Below are 17722 nucleotides of genomic sequence, written 5' to 3'. Positions count from 1 at the left end.
AATTAAAACCTCACTAACTTGACATCCGCTTAAATCAATATTTTTTTTTATCTCTTTGGGATGTCAAGTTACCAAGGTTTTGCTGTACTATCTCATTAGCAACTTATCCCTTTCAAGAAGACTCTAAATTTATTCCCTATTCGTTTTATGTAATTTGTACAAAAATGCTGAGACAATTGTTTCTCCATGAAATAAATGTTTTAGAAAAGTAAAACTTGATATTATATAAAAAGTTGCTAGTTGATATTTTTTCCTATTCTTACAGAGCAATGTTTATTAATATTTTATTAGCTGGCAATGAATTAAAAACTACACATACTTTTTGCAGGAACCGTCTATCGTCTCAAAGGTGGTGTCATCAATATCTCATTTCTGGATTCTTCTGGAAATGTTATCAATGATTCATATGACCCGAACAGAGAGCGGGAAAAAGAAGAAAAAAAGTCTCGTAAGTTTTATCTGCATATGTTCATTTTTGCACCAAATATCTCATATTTATGGCTTTAGAATGTTTTGCAACTAAAGCGATTCTGAATCTTAAATGTTTAATAACTTAGCTTCAATTGTTTTTTTTCTCAATTTTCTAGTTATGTGATATTCTTCTACACAGATTTTGTAATAATTTTTTGAAACTATAAGTATTATAACAAAATACACTCGAACCCTGTTGTAGCTCCCCAACCCGCTTACTGCACAAAGTTTCAGTGAAAAAATCTTCCATATAGGACATATAATGTAAAAAACCTGTTATAGCGCCAACTTGTTATAACGCCAACTATTGTTTTGGATGTATACAAAGTCTATGTCATTTTCCAAGGAAATTTCCACATTTCCTCTCCCATCATTTTGATTTTTTTTTTCTGGAGGAAAAAGGAGCTGCGGAATTACCCCTTTCTCATTCCACTGTTATTATCAGTCAACATAATAGTTTAGAGCAAATGACTTGAAGAATAAAGAATGGTGTTTGATCTGGATGGGGGGGGGGGGGGGGGGTTAGAAAGCACATTTAATACCTTAATGCGTGTAGGAAGCAAAACAACCAATGTATTCAAGAAAACAGATTTGATAGGGGAAGTGTGCGATGAACATACTGCACAAGTTTTTTCAAGGTTGTCAAGAGAAGTGCATGTTTTTATCACTGGTCCATTTCCCAATACTATCATCTCCCTTGATTTGCTTCATTCAAATTATGTGGAAAGGTGGTGTTCTTCAATATCTGAGAAACGAGAAATTTGTGATTATCAAACAATAAGGACTAAAAAAAAGCAATGCTACCATTGTTTTCCTTTGTTTATTTTTTTTCTGTACTTATAAAAGGCATCACTAAATTTATGCATAATTAAAATAATTTCAGAGATAAGTATAAAATATGTATCTCTTTAGTTTCATATTAATAAATATTTAAGTAACATTTTACAGTTTTTAAAATTTTATGAATTTTCTCATTTTAAAATTAAATGCGTGTAAAATAGCTTATTTTATTTATGGAGTAACACTAATAAGACACTGAGCTGCAGTAGTTCATAATAAATGAGTGAATTTATGTAATAAAGCCTCTCCGAAATGCTATTCCAACGATGATCTGATATAGCGCCAAACTTGTTATATCGCCAAAATTCTTGGGGATGGATGGTGCCATTACAACAGGGTTTGACTGTATAGAAAAATATGAATTGATGCTGAAGTTTATACATTATCACTGTTTACAAATTTAACATACATGAATTACATGTAAATTATTAGATAATTTATGGTTCAGAAAATTCATTCCATAAAAACTCTTTAAATAGTGTCTAGAGCCTGCTACCAAAGTTAACCCCCCCCCCCCCCTCCCTTTTCCACTTTGAGTAGAGTTTTGTCGCCCAAAAAAATGATGAGGTCAAGTACAAAATCAGCTTTATGACCATGATAGAATCGTCAGCAAATGCTGCTTAGAAAATCCATTGAACTGAACTTTCTCCAATTAGAGTTTTAATTGGGTGATATGGGAAAACTTTAATAGCAGGTTTGTCTGCTGGCAGATTGCTACAAAAGTTCTCCAACTTTATGTCGATAGTCAGTTCAATCAAGTAAGCAAAACTCTGGCAAGGAAAAGTTTTCACACGTTTCATGGTAGTTGTCAAATACAAACACAAAGGGGGAACAAAAGGCAAATAGACCAATAAAGTGGCTGAAAAAAGATGCCTATAAAAGTATGGATGCTGAAGTATAACTGAAATACAGCTACCCTATATAAAAGCATATATCATGAAAAACTATGAATTTTTTCATGCCCAGCATTCTTTATTGAAGAAAGCTGACAAGGTTTTTGGTTCACATGACCTCATGAATATTTTGCAGGTCAATCATCGTATCCAAAATCATCATTATTTATTAACTTCTTTTGCCTGGCTAGATGCTGTACACGACAGCTGTCTATAAACATGAATGCGTTCATGAAGGAAATATCATTTATCACAAAAATATCATTTATTCAAATACAGTCAAACTTGGTTAATTTGAAGTCCAATGTCACTGGAAAAAAATCTGAATTACCCAATTAATCTATCCTACATCTGTAAAGTGACTACAGATTGCAACTTAATCATCACCATTCACATAGGATAATAATTATCAATTATTAAAATTTTATCATCAGTTGCGAAACTGTTTCCCAAATTGTAACTATTTATAATTATAATAATTGATCTGCGCTGCTACAACCAGTATTTTGAAATCGGCATCACTGCAGAATTTCTTGTCCATGCTCCTAGTTCATGATTATCCATTACGAAACTGTTTCCAAAATTTTGCTTATCATTCTTATGCTTCCAAGAAAATATAGTTTTGTTAACATATTACAAAATTTTTACTTCCTAATACTTTCCATACTTTTAATGATGTTAAAAATATTTCGATTTTGAATGGTGCATCTTGATTCATAGGTTGGACAACATAAAATCAGTATTAAGTGGTACACATTCTCGGTACACTCCAGCTGAACAATATTGACATAGGCATTAACTTATCAAAGAAAGAGTGCAGAAAAACTATTTCCAAACTTTTATTTGTCTTTAAGGACTTGTTTTTTAACAACTTAGTTGAGAAAAGCAAAGTCTGAGTTCTTGTAGAATTTTTCCAAACTAAATTTGCTAATACAAAAAAATCATGATTTTTTTCCTCCAACTTCAAATTATGCAAAATATTCAAAAAAATTTGAATTAAATAATAAATTTTAACATTAAATTTGATAGAGAACTCAAGGAAAGCTTTTAAAAGTTTGAATTATCCAAAATTCGAATTTACCAAGTTCTACTGTGTAGAGAGATTTTTTTGGCTAATGAAAGTTTTTTTTCAGCCTCGGTTAATGCATCTATCATCATTAGAATTAGTCGCTGTCATAATAATGGTTTTAGCTCTTTTTATTAAACTTGTCTTCAAGTTTTGGGCAGTATCTAGAACGAGCCAAATGATTTTCTTGGAAACCTATGGGGAATCATGTTTTAGCCAACAAATGTGATACAAGAATGAATTATCTTTGTTGATGTATCGTTTTATATTATCATATTGTAGGCAACTACAACAAAATATGCTTGTATTCATAGTTGTGATATTTGTTTTTACCTATTCAAAACTGTCTAAAACTCATAAAAAAAATCTTTATTACCATCAGATCACTCAGGGATATTTTATTCTACATGAATAATTTATTATTGAAATTTCCCATTTCGAGATGTCAGATCATCTCATTCATTTTGTCATCAAATATGATACATCAGTTTAAGGGCAAGGGAGAAAAGTATCTATATTATGCATGTTAGAAATTTTTGAATTGTTATTGCTTACAAAACAAAAGTATTTGATGTTAGTATTTTTTTATAAACTCTTAATAGCTATAATGTAACAGATTGTCCTATTTTCCTTATTCACATTACGTAATAGAACAAATAAATGAGGTCATACTTCACCATCATCCTACTAAGAAAACATTCGCAAGCTGTAAGTATGAAACATTAATGTTGTTGCATACATTTAAAAAAAATCATTCATCAACTTCAGCCTGAATGTTTTACGTGTAATGGTGCATGATGACTCAAGAATCGATGTTTCGTATGTTAGCCAGCTTATGAAGAGCTTGAGGAAATAATTGCCAGAGTAATATTTTACTATTACTTCTAATAATAAAACCAAAATTTGCAGCATTTATTATAGTAATTTTGAATTATGTCACAAATCACTTTTCCTATCAAAATCATCTTTTCTTTTTTTTGTCAAAGAAAAATATGTTTTAAATGCAACATCTCAGCCTTTCAGTGAAACACCATATGCACACAATTTTTTAAAAGTATAGAGAAAAAAATTGGCTTTGCCTGGGAGAAAATCTCTACCAGCTCATGTTGATGTCTTTATGGACAAATTTCTTTGTTTCAATGTCCTTTTTAGGATGCTTAATCATAAATTTGAGCAGTGCATAATTTTTGTAATATCACTTGTCTATGGTATGTTAATATAGTCCATATATCATCATCATATTTTTATGAATACATACACATATTTTCAGTGTTGTCTGTTTCAATGGACGAGCATGTTATGTGTTATGGAATTTTAGATTTAATGTAGTGAATTTATGTCACTTACTTATGCTGAAGACTGAAGCATGTGTGTTATTTAGATCTGAATGCAATGTTTAAGTGTGGATACATGTTTGTGTGTTTTTGGTTTTTTTACAATATAACCACGTTCAATAAATTAAATTTTTTTTTCTGGTAAACTCATAGCTAGTGTTTGTTTTCTTTTTTTTTTTGCCGTTATCTTCAATGTATGAACATCAAGTATGGATTAAATTGAAAGATCTGTGGATTTTCCCTCATTCAATTTTATTTACACAAGCATTATTTCTGTTTTGCACATCACCGATTTCTCTGTCTGAGTAGCAATCAGGTTTGACTTTATGTGCACATATATGTCATAAAAAATTCTAGCATGAATTTAGAAGTATTACAAGTAATTGTTTGATTAACATTGATACAAAATTTATATGGATTTTGATATCTATACAATTTAGTATATACAGGGTGTCCCATCAAGACTGCCCAAACGCTGCACAGCTAGATTTGCTTGGAATACATAAAAAATGCCTAACGAACTGTACCTGTATGACCCATAGTTTCGAGAAAAATGCAAAAAAAAATATGCAACATATCCGGTGCAAGAAAAAAACACTTTATTGGAAACGAACATTAATATTTGCATGCCTCAATATGCACTGTGGATAGGATATTTTAAACATCTTTCTATGTACACATAAGCAAATACCGATGTGTTTCCAATAAGGTTTTTTTTCCCCTTGCACTGGATAGTTTTGTTTCACATTTTTCTCAAACTATGGATCATACAGGTACAGTTCTTTGGCCATTTTTTATGTATTTCAAGCGAGGAATCTGGCTGTGCAGAGTTTGGGTGGTCTTGATGGGACACCCTGTATAACAAAAAGTGATTTTGTCTTCAAAATAGTTTTCGATTTTGGGAAAATTAACGAAATTGTGAGTGTTTTGGTCTAAACTGTTATGGAGTATGTAAGAATTTTGTTATGTAGAATTTGTTATTGAGTCTCTGTTGTATTTTTATTGCTGAAGTCATGTAATTTTGTTATAGTTGTCCTGATTTTATCTCAACAAACTTTGTGCTAGTTCTCTCACGTTACAAGTATAATTTGTTTCAGAAAGTTACTTTTTAATTCATGTTTTTTATGCATAATTAAGATATTGTATTTTAGGTATCACTGTATGTCAACCAAAGCACAATTCACAAAATGAATATCCATTTGCATGGATATTGTGATGGAAATACTTGAAATGACAACGTTTCTTCAATATAAACAATGATGTGTACATTGATATAAAACATCCATCTTGGTTATATATACATTCCTTATAGAGGAAGAGAGAGAAGGTTCATCATACAATATTCAATTATATGAATTTTGGTGTCATTGAAAATTTCAATATCTATGGAAATTTTTTCTTTATTAATACTTTTAAATTGATTGATAAACAACTTTTTTTAAGATTTTTTGTACTTGCAATCTGGTAGTTACTGTAGCTATATAACTCAAGTATTTGTTTTTTCACTAGAAAACTAATTTAAAATGTCTTTCTATATTTTTTTAGCCTGTTAGTTATTATTCTCAAGAACATCTTGCATACTGCCATACAAACTAGAGATTACAAGTTTTTTTTTTTCTTCCCTTATTTCTAACATAATTTATGTATATTTTTTTCAACTACCAAGTGGTTGAATCAGCAAGAAATCTTGTATCTCAATGTAATTTTTTTCTCTGTAAACACAAATTTCATTATGTATGGAATAGCCTATGGAATATTTTAAAATATTTTAAGTACATGTAGAATAAAGATATTGCACAACTATAGTTTTCGATTGAATCCTATTTGTATGGGAACTGAATAAGATCTCAATGTTCCTCAACCTATGGTCCACTAACCAGAGTGATCTGTGAATATGGGTGGAGTAATACTCAGGCGGACTTGAAAATTTAATTTGAACGCAATCAAACAAAATTAAAGAAAAAATTTTTAAATTGTGTGTAACTAATAGAGATAGAACTTGAATTATCTGCATTAAGGGTAGGGAACACAGATAACAGAAGAACATGGTTAACCATCAGGAGTAAAAAAAAATAATTTAAAATAATAAAATTGCAAAAAAAAAAAGTATTTATGCATTTTACTTGTTTGAAAAACTATATCCAGTGTATATATATCATATTATACAAATAAAAAGCCACAACAGGCAAGATGCTCAGTGAGGTGGCTGAAAAAAACAGATGTTCATAATAAATATGGATGTCATATTAGGTGGAAAACAAAGTTCTTGCCAGAAATGATAGGTAGCCCCAGATGGGCTGCAGTAGTTGTGTTTACAGTCTAATTTGTATAATAATGATTGTTTTGGAAAGTTAAAAGTGTGTTGTGGTAATATGTAAGATTTTGTTTGCTGTTTGCAACTTTTAGGTGTAATATGGGATCTACAAAATGTCTGTTCAAAAATCCAAAATTTGGCACAAATTTGGTCCCACTGAAAATCTAAACTTAGTGTTTTCAGAGCTGCAACCACAATAAAATTCTAACAACCCTATTAGAGAAGAAGTCCCTGATATACCATAACCTTGAGTTGTCCCTCACCAATCAATACTGGTGTCCCATGTTGAAGCAGTACATTGCCAGTGTATTAATAACTCATTGTCCATCCTATCCATTCTGTAGAAAATTTTAAACACTTTGATCACATTTCCCTGAGACTTGCTGTTCTTCCAGTGTAAACATACGATATCAAGTCTCTTTTCATAGCTCGAGCCTTGTGCAGAGAACCAGCTTTTCTCTGCACCCCTCTGTAGTAAGATCTCTGAACCCTTACAGCATTATCGTACAAAAAAATCTAATTAAAATCACACTTATTCACAGTTACATATCCATACTATTATTATACTTGGCTTCACTGATGGCACGATCCTTGTGCATTGTTTTTCAGTTATAAAAAAGGGCAATATATACCTAACTTAGCATACCATACCTACACCTCCTATACATGAGAAGCTTTTTCCCTACTATAAATCTTCAAATGTTGATTGCCCCTGTGAAATGTTCGGTCCATTTATGTGTACATATAAGATGTCCCTATACAGGGGTTGCCATATCACCGCATTGAACTAATGAAAAAAACCACTGAAATAACAGCATGGATAGTGACGAGCTTTATATGAAATTAAAATTTCTGTACCGGGATAATCGTGCCATATAATCAAGGTTCTACTGTATTAGTGGTATTCAAATAGATTTTTGAATAAAAAAATCTGGCTCACAATACTGTAAATTAGTTGTCCATCAAATTATCTCGGAAATTTCAGTTGTCCTTGGGTTCAAAAAGGTTGAGAAACTCTCTGATCTAGATAATTATAAGAAGTGACTGAAATCAACTTTTTCAATTTGCTGCTTTTTTTCATACTACCTTTATTTTCTTTTTGCAACTTTCTCCCTTTCATAAACATACCTGTAATTGGTGAAGGATTTGTAATTCCATCAATTTTGATAGGGAAAAGTAATATAGAAATTCCTGGGGTTTTTTTTTTTTTTTTTTTTTGTAAGAAACTGAAAATCATTTAACATTTATAATTTAACACGTGTATTAAATCGATTGTATATTGTTTAGTTCTTTTTAAAATAATTGTTTTGTATTTTTATTCCAGGTTTAACTAGCCGCCCTTCATCGTCTTCCCTTGATCGCCGAGAGAAACAATATGCTGTTTTAACGTCAGAAAGGCGTTCACATGTTGTGCTCTTACCCTCCCAAACGGGGCTTTACAGAAACATAATCTCAGACACATCCTATGCTGTCAAAGCTGAAGTTACATCATTGAAAGATGCAGGTAAGAAACTTGTCAATACATTCTTTTTAATGCTAGAACCTGCAAGAAATTTTCTTTGTTTTTTATCTACTGTAATTGAAGACTGGAAATGGTAAACGCAGTAAGTGGTAAAAAAAAAATTTCCACATCAAAAATGAAATACTAAGATTGTCAACCTGGGAAATGATGAAAGTGTCCAACTCACTCTAAGTAGGTGAAAAACTTGTCAGTATGTGTCACTTGACACATTGCTTTATGGTGCCTTAAACTTGTTTTTCGTTCTCCTGTAAAATTTGTGATATGGCACTTACTGCATTTATCATTTCTGGTCTTTAATTTTTATCTGTTATTGTTTCTATTAAACTAAATTAATAGCAGAAATGTAAAGGATACAGCTTACATAGGGTTATGACTTCATTCCCCTTGCCACATCTTACTGGTGAACCGTTGATCCTAGAGGCATACTTCCAGTTAGAAAAATTATCCAAATAATGTGTAGAACTCAGATGTGTCATTCATGTTGCAAGAGGTTGTGCAGTTATTAAAATAAAAAAACAATTACCTTTATATACAGACCCAATAAGAACGTTGTTGCCCTGTCTGTCCTGCTGCCAACAAAGAAAGTTCCACATTGAGGAACTGAGGCATTTGAATTGAAAAATATTGGGAAAATCAAAAAAAAAACCTGATGACAATACATCTTTCCCTGATTTATGCTGTTCTTTCCCAACTTTCCCCCAGTTTTTGAATTCAGATATCTCAGTGAATATTCTACTTAGAAATGAGAGATTTTTTTTGCTGGCCTCAGGAGTGACAGAACAACAACTTTCTATTTCAGTTTTTGGGGACAGAGTGTCCATATAAAAAATTTATTTTATTTATTTTAATTACACAACCCTTTGCAATATCAATGACTTGAGATATCAATGAGTTCTATATGCTATTTAGATAACTTTTTTAATTGGAAGTATGCCTCTCTCTCTCTCTCTCTCTCTCTCTCTATGGAATCAACAGCTCTGTTTGCCAGTAAAATATGCGGCAAGAGCAATTATGGAATCACCAAAGTGGCCAACTTCAGGCTTTGGCAGTAAATACACACACATATATATATATGGCCAGCACAAATAACCTGGCCATTGTCTGATATTTGGGCTTTCGAGGGCTTTAGCCGGTCACTATATATTGATCCCTATATCAATTCCTATGATTCGACATTTGAGTGTATTTTTTTGTATATGCTTATAAGCATACAAAAATACATATATATATATATAATTGATTTTCTGTGTGTCTGTCGGTGTGTTCTCAATACAAATCTACAATTTTAGATCGATCGTCACCAAATTTTGCATATATGCCCAATGGGGCCCAACTTGAACAATAGGTTACTTTAAAATTTCGTCAGAGCAGGGCAAATGCCTCAAATGGGCAAAAAAACTGTCAGACAACAATGGTTTTTAGGCCTCAGCAGCAATCACTTTCCGAACGTTTACTTTGGTTACCGTGGTTCCCTAGCAATTCATTTCAGACGTGTTTTATGCCTTTACAATGGTTTGCCACTTCTCTAATCGTGTTAGTATATGTATAATAGTTTATGCCTTTATTTTTCACATTTTCAATACTCCCAGTAATAAGGCATTTTAAATAGACGTCATAATCATCATCAGCATCGCTTTGAGGGTCAGGAAAAGGGGTGATCCTCATAGAAATCAGTGTTAAAATTACCGATTTTACTGTAGAAATGCGAAAATATGGTGGTGTTTTCTGTCACATCAATAATTTTAAAAATTGTATTGAATTCTCAATTTTTGAAATATATTGAGTTTGCTTAGAGATATACGAAGCCCAGCAGATTAAATATGAAGTAATTTGGCAGACCTACTTTTGAATTGAATAATATCCAGGCAATAACATTGATTTCAAATTTTTATTTACATCTTCTCAAGCATGAAAATTAAGTTCTCCGTATTGTCTTTTGATATTCAACTGCATAAATTGATATAGTTTAGGTTGTTTTAAAATCAATTATGGGTCCGTAAAGTACATTGAAGAAATCCCACAGCTTTAATTAAGCATTTTGGGAAGCAGAAACAGGCAGAAATAGATAACTTGAAATTCGAGAGGGGGATCGCAATACCTAGCGCCCCTTAAAAAAGGGGGGGAAATATTTGTTTCTATGTTTCTTTAAATCTAGATTTGTTTATTTCGTGAAGTTGCCATATTGGTTAACTTAGACACGGTTTGTATGTCCCTCAAGAAAAAGAGAGGGAGATATCACGTGATCCAAACAGCCTCATTGAAGAAAACCCGGGCAGCGCTGGGTATTATAGCTAGTACATATATATAAGCATTTCTATCATGAAAAAAATATGTTTAGATTAAAATCATAGTATTAAAATCAGAGTTGAAATGTTCTTTAAAAAATAAGAATCCAAAAGCTTTTTTGTTTTTTTTAAGTTAATTTGTACTTAATTTTAATGAAATTTCATGAAACTCAATGGAATTAAATCAGTAAATTTCATTTCTTCTCTTGTTGCTCTCTGCTTATTTCTTCTCCCATTGTAACAGTGAGAAATGAGTATTTTGTGGCTTTTTATCTCCATTGACACCATTAACTTCTTTTTCATATAATTATCTGCTGAAACTCTGAAAATGCTTTTATCTGCATTTAATTACAATTACTTACAGTATATAAATACTAATACTAATTTTATATACTGAAAATAACTGATAAATACTAATTTTTTATACAAAAACAATGTAAAACATTAAATATATATCTATATCAATTAATTGTTTTAGGTTCTTCGTTGGTTTGTTACATTGCTACCGGTCATGTTAATATATACAGTTTACCAAGCCTTAGGCAACTGCACCATGTTGATTTCTTACCACCCGTTGGTGTTAGGTAAATTTATATTTGATTTTTTTTATCACTAATTCCCCATCAGTTATATTTCATGTCTCCTATTGATTTTGAATTCCTTCAGTGTCATTAATTTCTCAGGTATGATACCATTTTTTCCAGTAACCAATAAAATAATTTTTCAGTGCATCTGTATTCAGTTTAGTGCATTCCATTTTTTTTTTTTTTTTTTTTTTTTTTTTTGATAAATACACTATAACATGAATTCGTATATACACACAGATAACAGGGTAACTTCTTTTACTTTATGTTCTCAGGATTGCAAGAACTTTGTGCATCAGTGCCAACGGCCATGGTCTGTATTTGTGTTCTCCTTCAGAAGTTCAGAAATTTTCTATTTCTGCTTCTTTCGGGTAAAGCCATTAGATTTCTCTTCTCCCATTTTATACATGAAAGCTATCACATTTTGCAGAATACATAAATGTTTTTTCCCTTGAAAGAGTAAACTGACTTGTGAATTTCTTGATTTCATAACCAGTGATTTTCCAGGTTCACTTTTGAAAGTTAAACTATTGTCTTGCTGATGTATATTTATAATTTTTGTTTTACTGTCAATTTAAACTTGATGCTATATATATTTATATTTTTAGGAGCCTCTTACAGGACATGATGGGAACATTGTTTTTAACGAAGGACATGCCAGAGCCACCAAAGCAAGGCTTTTTCAAAGGATTATTTGGTGGAGGTCCAAGTGTTTTGGACCGGGAAGAGCTATGTGAGTTGTTTACATTCTAAACCCTCTTGCTTTAATATTTTGTATGTGTATGTAATTGTATACAGTCAAATCTCAATAAGTTGAATATGCAGTAGTTGATGGAAAACTTATCTTAGTTATACCACACTACATTCAAAACTTATTTTATTATGGAAGAATGAGTCTGAATTTTATTATGAACTAGCTATAATACCCGGCGTTGCCCGGGTTTTCTTCAACGAGGCTTTTTGAATAATGTGATATCTCCTTCTTTCTTTGAGGGACATGCAAACAGTGTCTAAGTTAACCAATATGGCGACTTCCTGCGCGACTCATGAAAGAAACTAATCTAGATTTAAGGAAAAATAAATGAATAAATATATATATATATTTTTTAAAGGGTGCCAGGTATTTCGATTCTCCCCCCCCCCCCCCCGAACTTCAAGTTATCCATTTCTGCCTGTTTCTGCTTCAAAAAATGCTTAATTAAAGCTGTGGAATTTCTTCGATGTATTTTACGGACCCATAATTAATTTTAAAACATCCTAAACTATATGAATTTATGCAGCTGAATATCAAAAGACAATATACGGAGACATTAATTTTCATGCTTGAGAAGATATAAATAAAAAGTTGAAATAAATGTGTTATTGCCTGGATATCCAACTCAAAAAAGTAGGTCCATATTTAATCTCCTGGGCTTCGTATATCTCTAAGTAAACTCAATATTTCAAAAATCGAGTATTTAATACAATTTTTAGAATTATTGATGTGACAGAAAACCCCACAGAATTTCCTCATGTCTACATTAAAATTGGCAATTTTAACACTGATTTCTATGAGGATCACCCTTTTCCTGACCCCTCAAAGCGAGGCTGATTATAATTATGACGTCATTCAAAAAAACCTCATTGCTGGGAGTATTGAAAATGTGGCAAACCATTATAAAGGCATAAATATTATACATATACTGACAGCGTTGAAGAAATGACAACCATTGTAAAGGCATATACACGTCTTAAACGCATTGCTAGGGAACCATGGTAACCAAAGTAAATGTTCGGAAAATGATTGTTGAATCCGAAAAACCATTTTTGCCCTTCGGTTTTTTGCCCATTTGGGGCATTTGCCCTGCTCTGGCAAAATTTTAAAGTAGCCTATCGTTTAAGTCGGGTCCCATTTGGTATATATGCAAAATTTGGTGACGATCGATCTAAAATTGTAGATTTGCATAGAGAACATACACACAGACACAAAATCAATTTTATATATATAGATATAGAACCTGTTGTTGTTGTTTTGTGTTTCCTTCAATATAACTACCATGTGCAATTAGGCATTTTCATACAAATTTCGTACAAAGATATAAATGGAATTGGAAGCCTCCTCTTGCCACATCCTTTAGTGCCTTCATTGCTGCTTGCTGCACTTCTTCAGAACCTGAGAATTTTTGCCCCCCCCCCCCTTTTAAGTAATTTCTTTATCCAAGATAAGTTTGTCTGTTAAAGTGGCATGACAACTTCTACCTGAGATGCCAACAAATTATGAAATCTCAGCAGCAGTTCTTCACATATCTTTTTTTTACAATTTCTTTGATGATGGTGACTTGTTCAACCGTTGTGGATACTGATGGCTGTTCTGAGCTCTCATCATTCACGATACGCTGTCATCTCTTTTGAACCGTGCCATTCATGAACTCGAGTGTGAGTCATTGCTGTTTCACCATACGTTGACTTAATCATTTGAAAAGTCTCTGCAAAAGATTTTCATTAATATTTTTTCTAATATTTGGCACTTAAACTCTGCTTGAAATTGGACAACTTCCCCCTTCCCCCCTCCCCTCCGACAGGAAATTTTCAAAGCCTGTACTGATGTGGTATGCTCATGCGATGTACGTATTTGAAATGGATGAAATCATCTCAGACTAGTCTGTCAAATGATATTTCTCAGTGGGAAATGACATAATTCATTTTAATTTTAAAAGTTCTGGAATTTTTTTAAATGTAGTGGTATAATTTTACTCTCTCAAAATCTCATAAAAGTAAGACAAGTTCTGGGACTGCGTCAAAATTTAAACAGATATTCAATTCATTGAAATTTGACTTATCACAAATTGACTGCATTAAAATTATCACATGGTAGGTGTACAGGTTAAATAAAAGACTTAATTTGTATGTATTGTCATTTTCTTTTCTTTTTACTTATGCAGTTGGTGAAGCCAGTGGTAAAAGTTCAAAAACTGTTGCTAGTCGTTACCCTGGTGGGACCAGTGCGATAGACCAAGCTAAAGCTCAAACTTCCTCACTGGCTGGAGAAGTGGCTAGAGCCAGGCTGGTATGTACTTTTTCTTCATTAAATGGTATGGCAAATCATATACAGAGATACTTAGATCCTGCTCAACTAATTTCTAGTATGTGACTCAGCCGCTGTGGTTGTCAAGTGGTCATAGTGACGGATTCGAGTAACCGGGTTCGATCCCCACTGTCACCGCAGTGGTGGTCGGTTGAAGTTAGTTTTCCCGCACCCCCAGAGCAATGCGACTTACCTTCCTGCACCCCTTTGGAGATAATACATTTTTTATTTGTTAGAAAATTCAGGGTTTTTTCTGTAATTGATTACATTAATTATCCAATAATTAATTTTTATAAATTCTTTTACTCATTGCTTAATGTCTTTTCAGCTATAGCCAAAAAAAGACATTAAATAATTAAATCACATAATTAAATATTATTATATACTATTTCATTTTAGTTTCTTTTTTTTTTAATTCACAAACAAAACTAAAAAAAACATACTATTTTTTAACTTTTTTTTTTAAGATATGGAAAATAAATTCATTTTATATATATATAGTTGACTTGACTTATTGATACGAGGCGCAACAACTATAAATTAATGGTTCTTTGACACTTGACTACTTCACCAAACACCAACTCTGGCCATATCGCTATAGTGCAATTTACTGCCATTAGTGAGATGGGTTGGAAGTAAAGGCGCTGTCTATCGGTGGTCGCCTCGAGTTCTTTAGGGAAAATATCTTATCAATATCCTCCTCCCTTGGGTTCGAACCCGGGACCCTGACAACATCCTTCATGATGGTAGATGAGCATCTTACCACCATGCCACTCGGGCACTCGACACTTGACTGAATTTTTTGACGTTTTTCCTAAGTTATGTGTTCATGACAATGTCAAATCTAATCACAACATGCTAATAACACAAGATACCAATGTAGACAAACCATAAATTAGGTTAAGTAGATAATGGTATTTTTTCTCAGCTAAAATGGAAAAAGAAACGTTTACAATGCAAAATTCGAATGACATATTTTAATGAGCAGAAGTCAGAAGATTCAGAAGATAAGGCATCAAAAATATTATTATAATTCATATTTTTTTATGAATTGAAAAATTCAATTCTTACCATTATTTTAATTTTTCTGAATAATCAGTCAACATGGTGTAATTTTTTTTCCATTTCGCACCCCAAAAATGCTCTCCCTCACCCCCAGTTGGGAACCACTCGCTTAGAGGGATCGTTGGTTCTGTATATCTTTGAAGAATTTTTCACTTTTATTTAAATATCTTCTCTTTGCTTTTTTTTTTCTGACAGGCTCTCAACGAGAGAGGTGAAGCACTTTCGCAGCTGGAAGAGAGGACGGCACGCATGATGTCAGAAGCAGAAAGTTATGCCACGTCGTCCAACCAGTTGATGCTCAAATATAGAGACAAAAAGTGGTATCAACTTTGACTTTTCGTTTCTGCTGCTGTTGTTTCGTGTGGGAATGTGAACCCATCAATGTTTTTCATCACCGGTTGGATGGATGAAGCACGTTTGTGATTTATTGTTGACATACAGACAAGGATGACGAAGTAAATTAATAAGAATAAATAATCTATGTGAAGATGAGAATCATGATCAGAGACTCTCTTCTCCTCCTCCTCCCTCCCTTTTCATCCCAGAGTTCCCTCCTTATGTCTCCCCTCCTCCCAAAAAAAAATTCATGTGCTTCACGCTGTGTCTCACCAGTTGTCAATTTACCTGCAGGCAGGAACTGAGCCTGTGGATTTATGAATATAGGGCACTTGGACTACTCACAGACATATTTATTTTAGATGGATCCGTAGCCCTTTTTGTTGAAATGTTAAAGAAGTAAACATAAATAAATTTGTTGTCTATAATTCTTATTTGTACTGTATTTCTTTAGTTATGAATATATGTTTGGCTGAAATATTCAAGGATTCACTTAATGAAGTGATGGTTATACGTTGAAGTTGATTATAGGATGGTTACACATTAAATAACTTTAATGTAAAAATATCTGTTAACCGTTTGAGAAGCACTGAAGAAATATCTCACATCCTTAAAAGCCTCTATAAGAAAATAAAACTCTCCTTAAAAGAGAATAAAATTTTAAAAAAAAGTCAAGGGTGGCTGTAATCTCTTTGACATTCAGATATTTACATTTGCTCTTGCAGTAATGGATATGATTTGAATAAAAGGTAATGTGGCACTAGATTATGGTGACCATACATGTCTCACATATTTTCACGTAATTTCTACCATTCCAACTTTTTTGTAACAATGACCTTCTCTTCACGTATTTTCAATGAAACCAACTCTTGAATTTTTATTCCTCATTGAAATCAAAGATTAAAATTATTTTCCCAACTCATAAATTATATATTATGATGATAACGACTACATAAATAAGAATATTTATCTCACATTTGTCATGTTAAACATTTTGATTCCTCAAATTTATTTTAATCCACTGCAATTTGCAGTAATGCTTCATGTCCTACCATTGGTGATTTTTCAGTGATTTCAGCAATATTTGGTAACTTTTGGCATCGTTTTTGGTGATGTTTCATATTTTCCAGTATTTTTTCCCAGATGCAATTTTACAGGGGAGTAATTTTGCAGGATGGTGTGGGGGAGAATTTTATACCCAAATATTCCACGAAAACACTTTTTTTTTTAAAGAAATCATCAGCTAATACAGTGGAAAACTCAAATCTGACATAAATCCTAGTCAATGATGTGATTCAATCAGTCAATGATCACATTCATGATCATTTAGAAATGTATTTTGTTTATCACGAATACAGTCCAATTTTCAATAAAAGCTAAAAATATAAAATAGTTGGGTGACCATAGGATCTGTTTTTCCCTGTAATTTTGAAAATCCAGATTTTTTTTTCCCCTACACAAATATCCTGTTTTTCTAACAACGTTCATTGAATTTGATACCTTTTTTGCAGTTATGACAATAATTCTCAAAAAATTACGTTAGGATAATTGTATAAATAGGGGAAAAGAATAGAATTCATCACTGAAGCTTGTTCATTCATTCTGAGGTTTATTTACGAAGGAGGGAAGTGGGTATTCTAAGCAGACTAGCTAATGACTAATGAGCGGGGAAAAGATAGAAAATAACTGGCAAACTTTATATAGCCTCCAAGAGGCAAAGCTATAAATCCACTTTTGTTTTAATCTCACTTATTATGTTTTCGTCGCTCAAAATTTTAGTGAAATATATTCCAAATCACTATACGCATGCAGTAGCTCAGATGTCCTCAACCTTTTTTGAATCACTAGCACTCTGCCGTGTCTTGCCGTCAAACGAAGAGCGATCTTACGGCAAAGTTGGCATACATAATATGCATTATATGTTGGATTGCAATAATCAACATATAAT

General features: G+C 32.3%; 1 protein-coding gene across 2 annotated transcripts in view; it reads left to right on the top strand.

The window, feature by feature from the left end:
- The window catches only part of Tomosyn (syntaxin-binding protein tomosyn), a 176362-nt gene extending 160160 nt beyond the window's left edge, over nt 1-16202 (top strand). Inside the window, exons 23-30 of one of the 2 annotated variants that reach the window (XM_089243834.1) lie at nt 329-448; nt 3922-3978; nt 8243-8422; nt 11204-11309; nt 11585-11680; nt 11918-12042; nt 14231-14355; nt 15634-16202. In XM_089243834.1, coding sequence (XP_089099960.1) covers nt 329-448; nt 3922-3978; nt 8243-8422; nt 11204-11309; nt 11585-11680; nt 11918-12042; nt 14231-14355; nt 15634-15771 — 947 coding nt within the window. In that variant the 3' untranslated portion in view covers nt 15772-16202. The remainder of the gene's footprint in view (nt 1-328; nt 449-3921; nt 3979-8242; nt 8423-11203; nt 11310-11584; nt 11681-11917; nt 12043-14230; nt 14356-15633) is intronic. The other variant, XM_089243835.1, reaches the window with a different exon arrangement.
- The last annotated feature ends 1520 nt before the right edge of the window (nt 16203-17722 follow it).

Source organism: Pholcus phalangioides, unplaced genomic scaffold, assembly GCF_987345545.1.
Source record: "Pholcus phalangioides strain wild (caught in Gottingen) unplaced genomic scaffold, Ppha-v1.0 ptg000015l_1, whole genome shotgun sequence".
Lineage (NCBI taxonomy): Eukaryota > Metazoa > Arthropoda > Arachnida > Araneae > Pholcidae > Pholcus > Pholcus phalangioides.
This window is presented reverse-complemented; position numbering and strand designations above follow the sequence as displayed.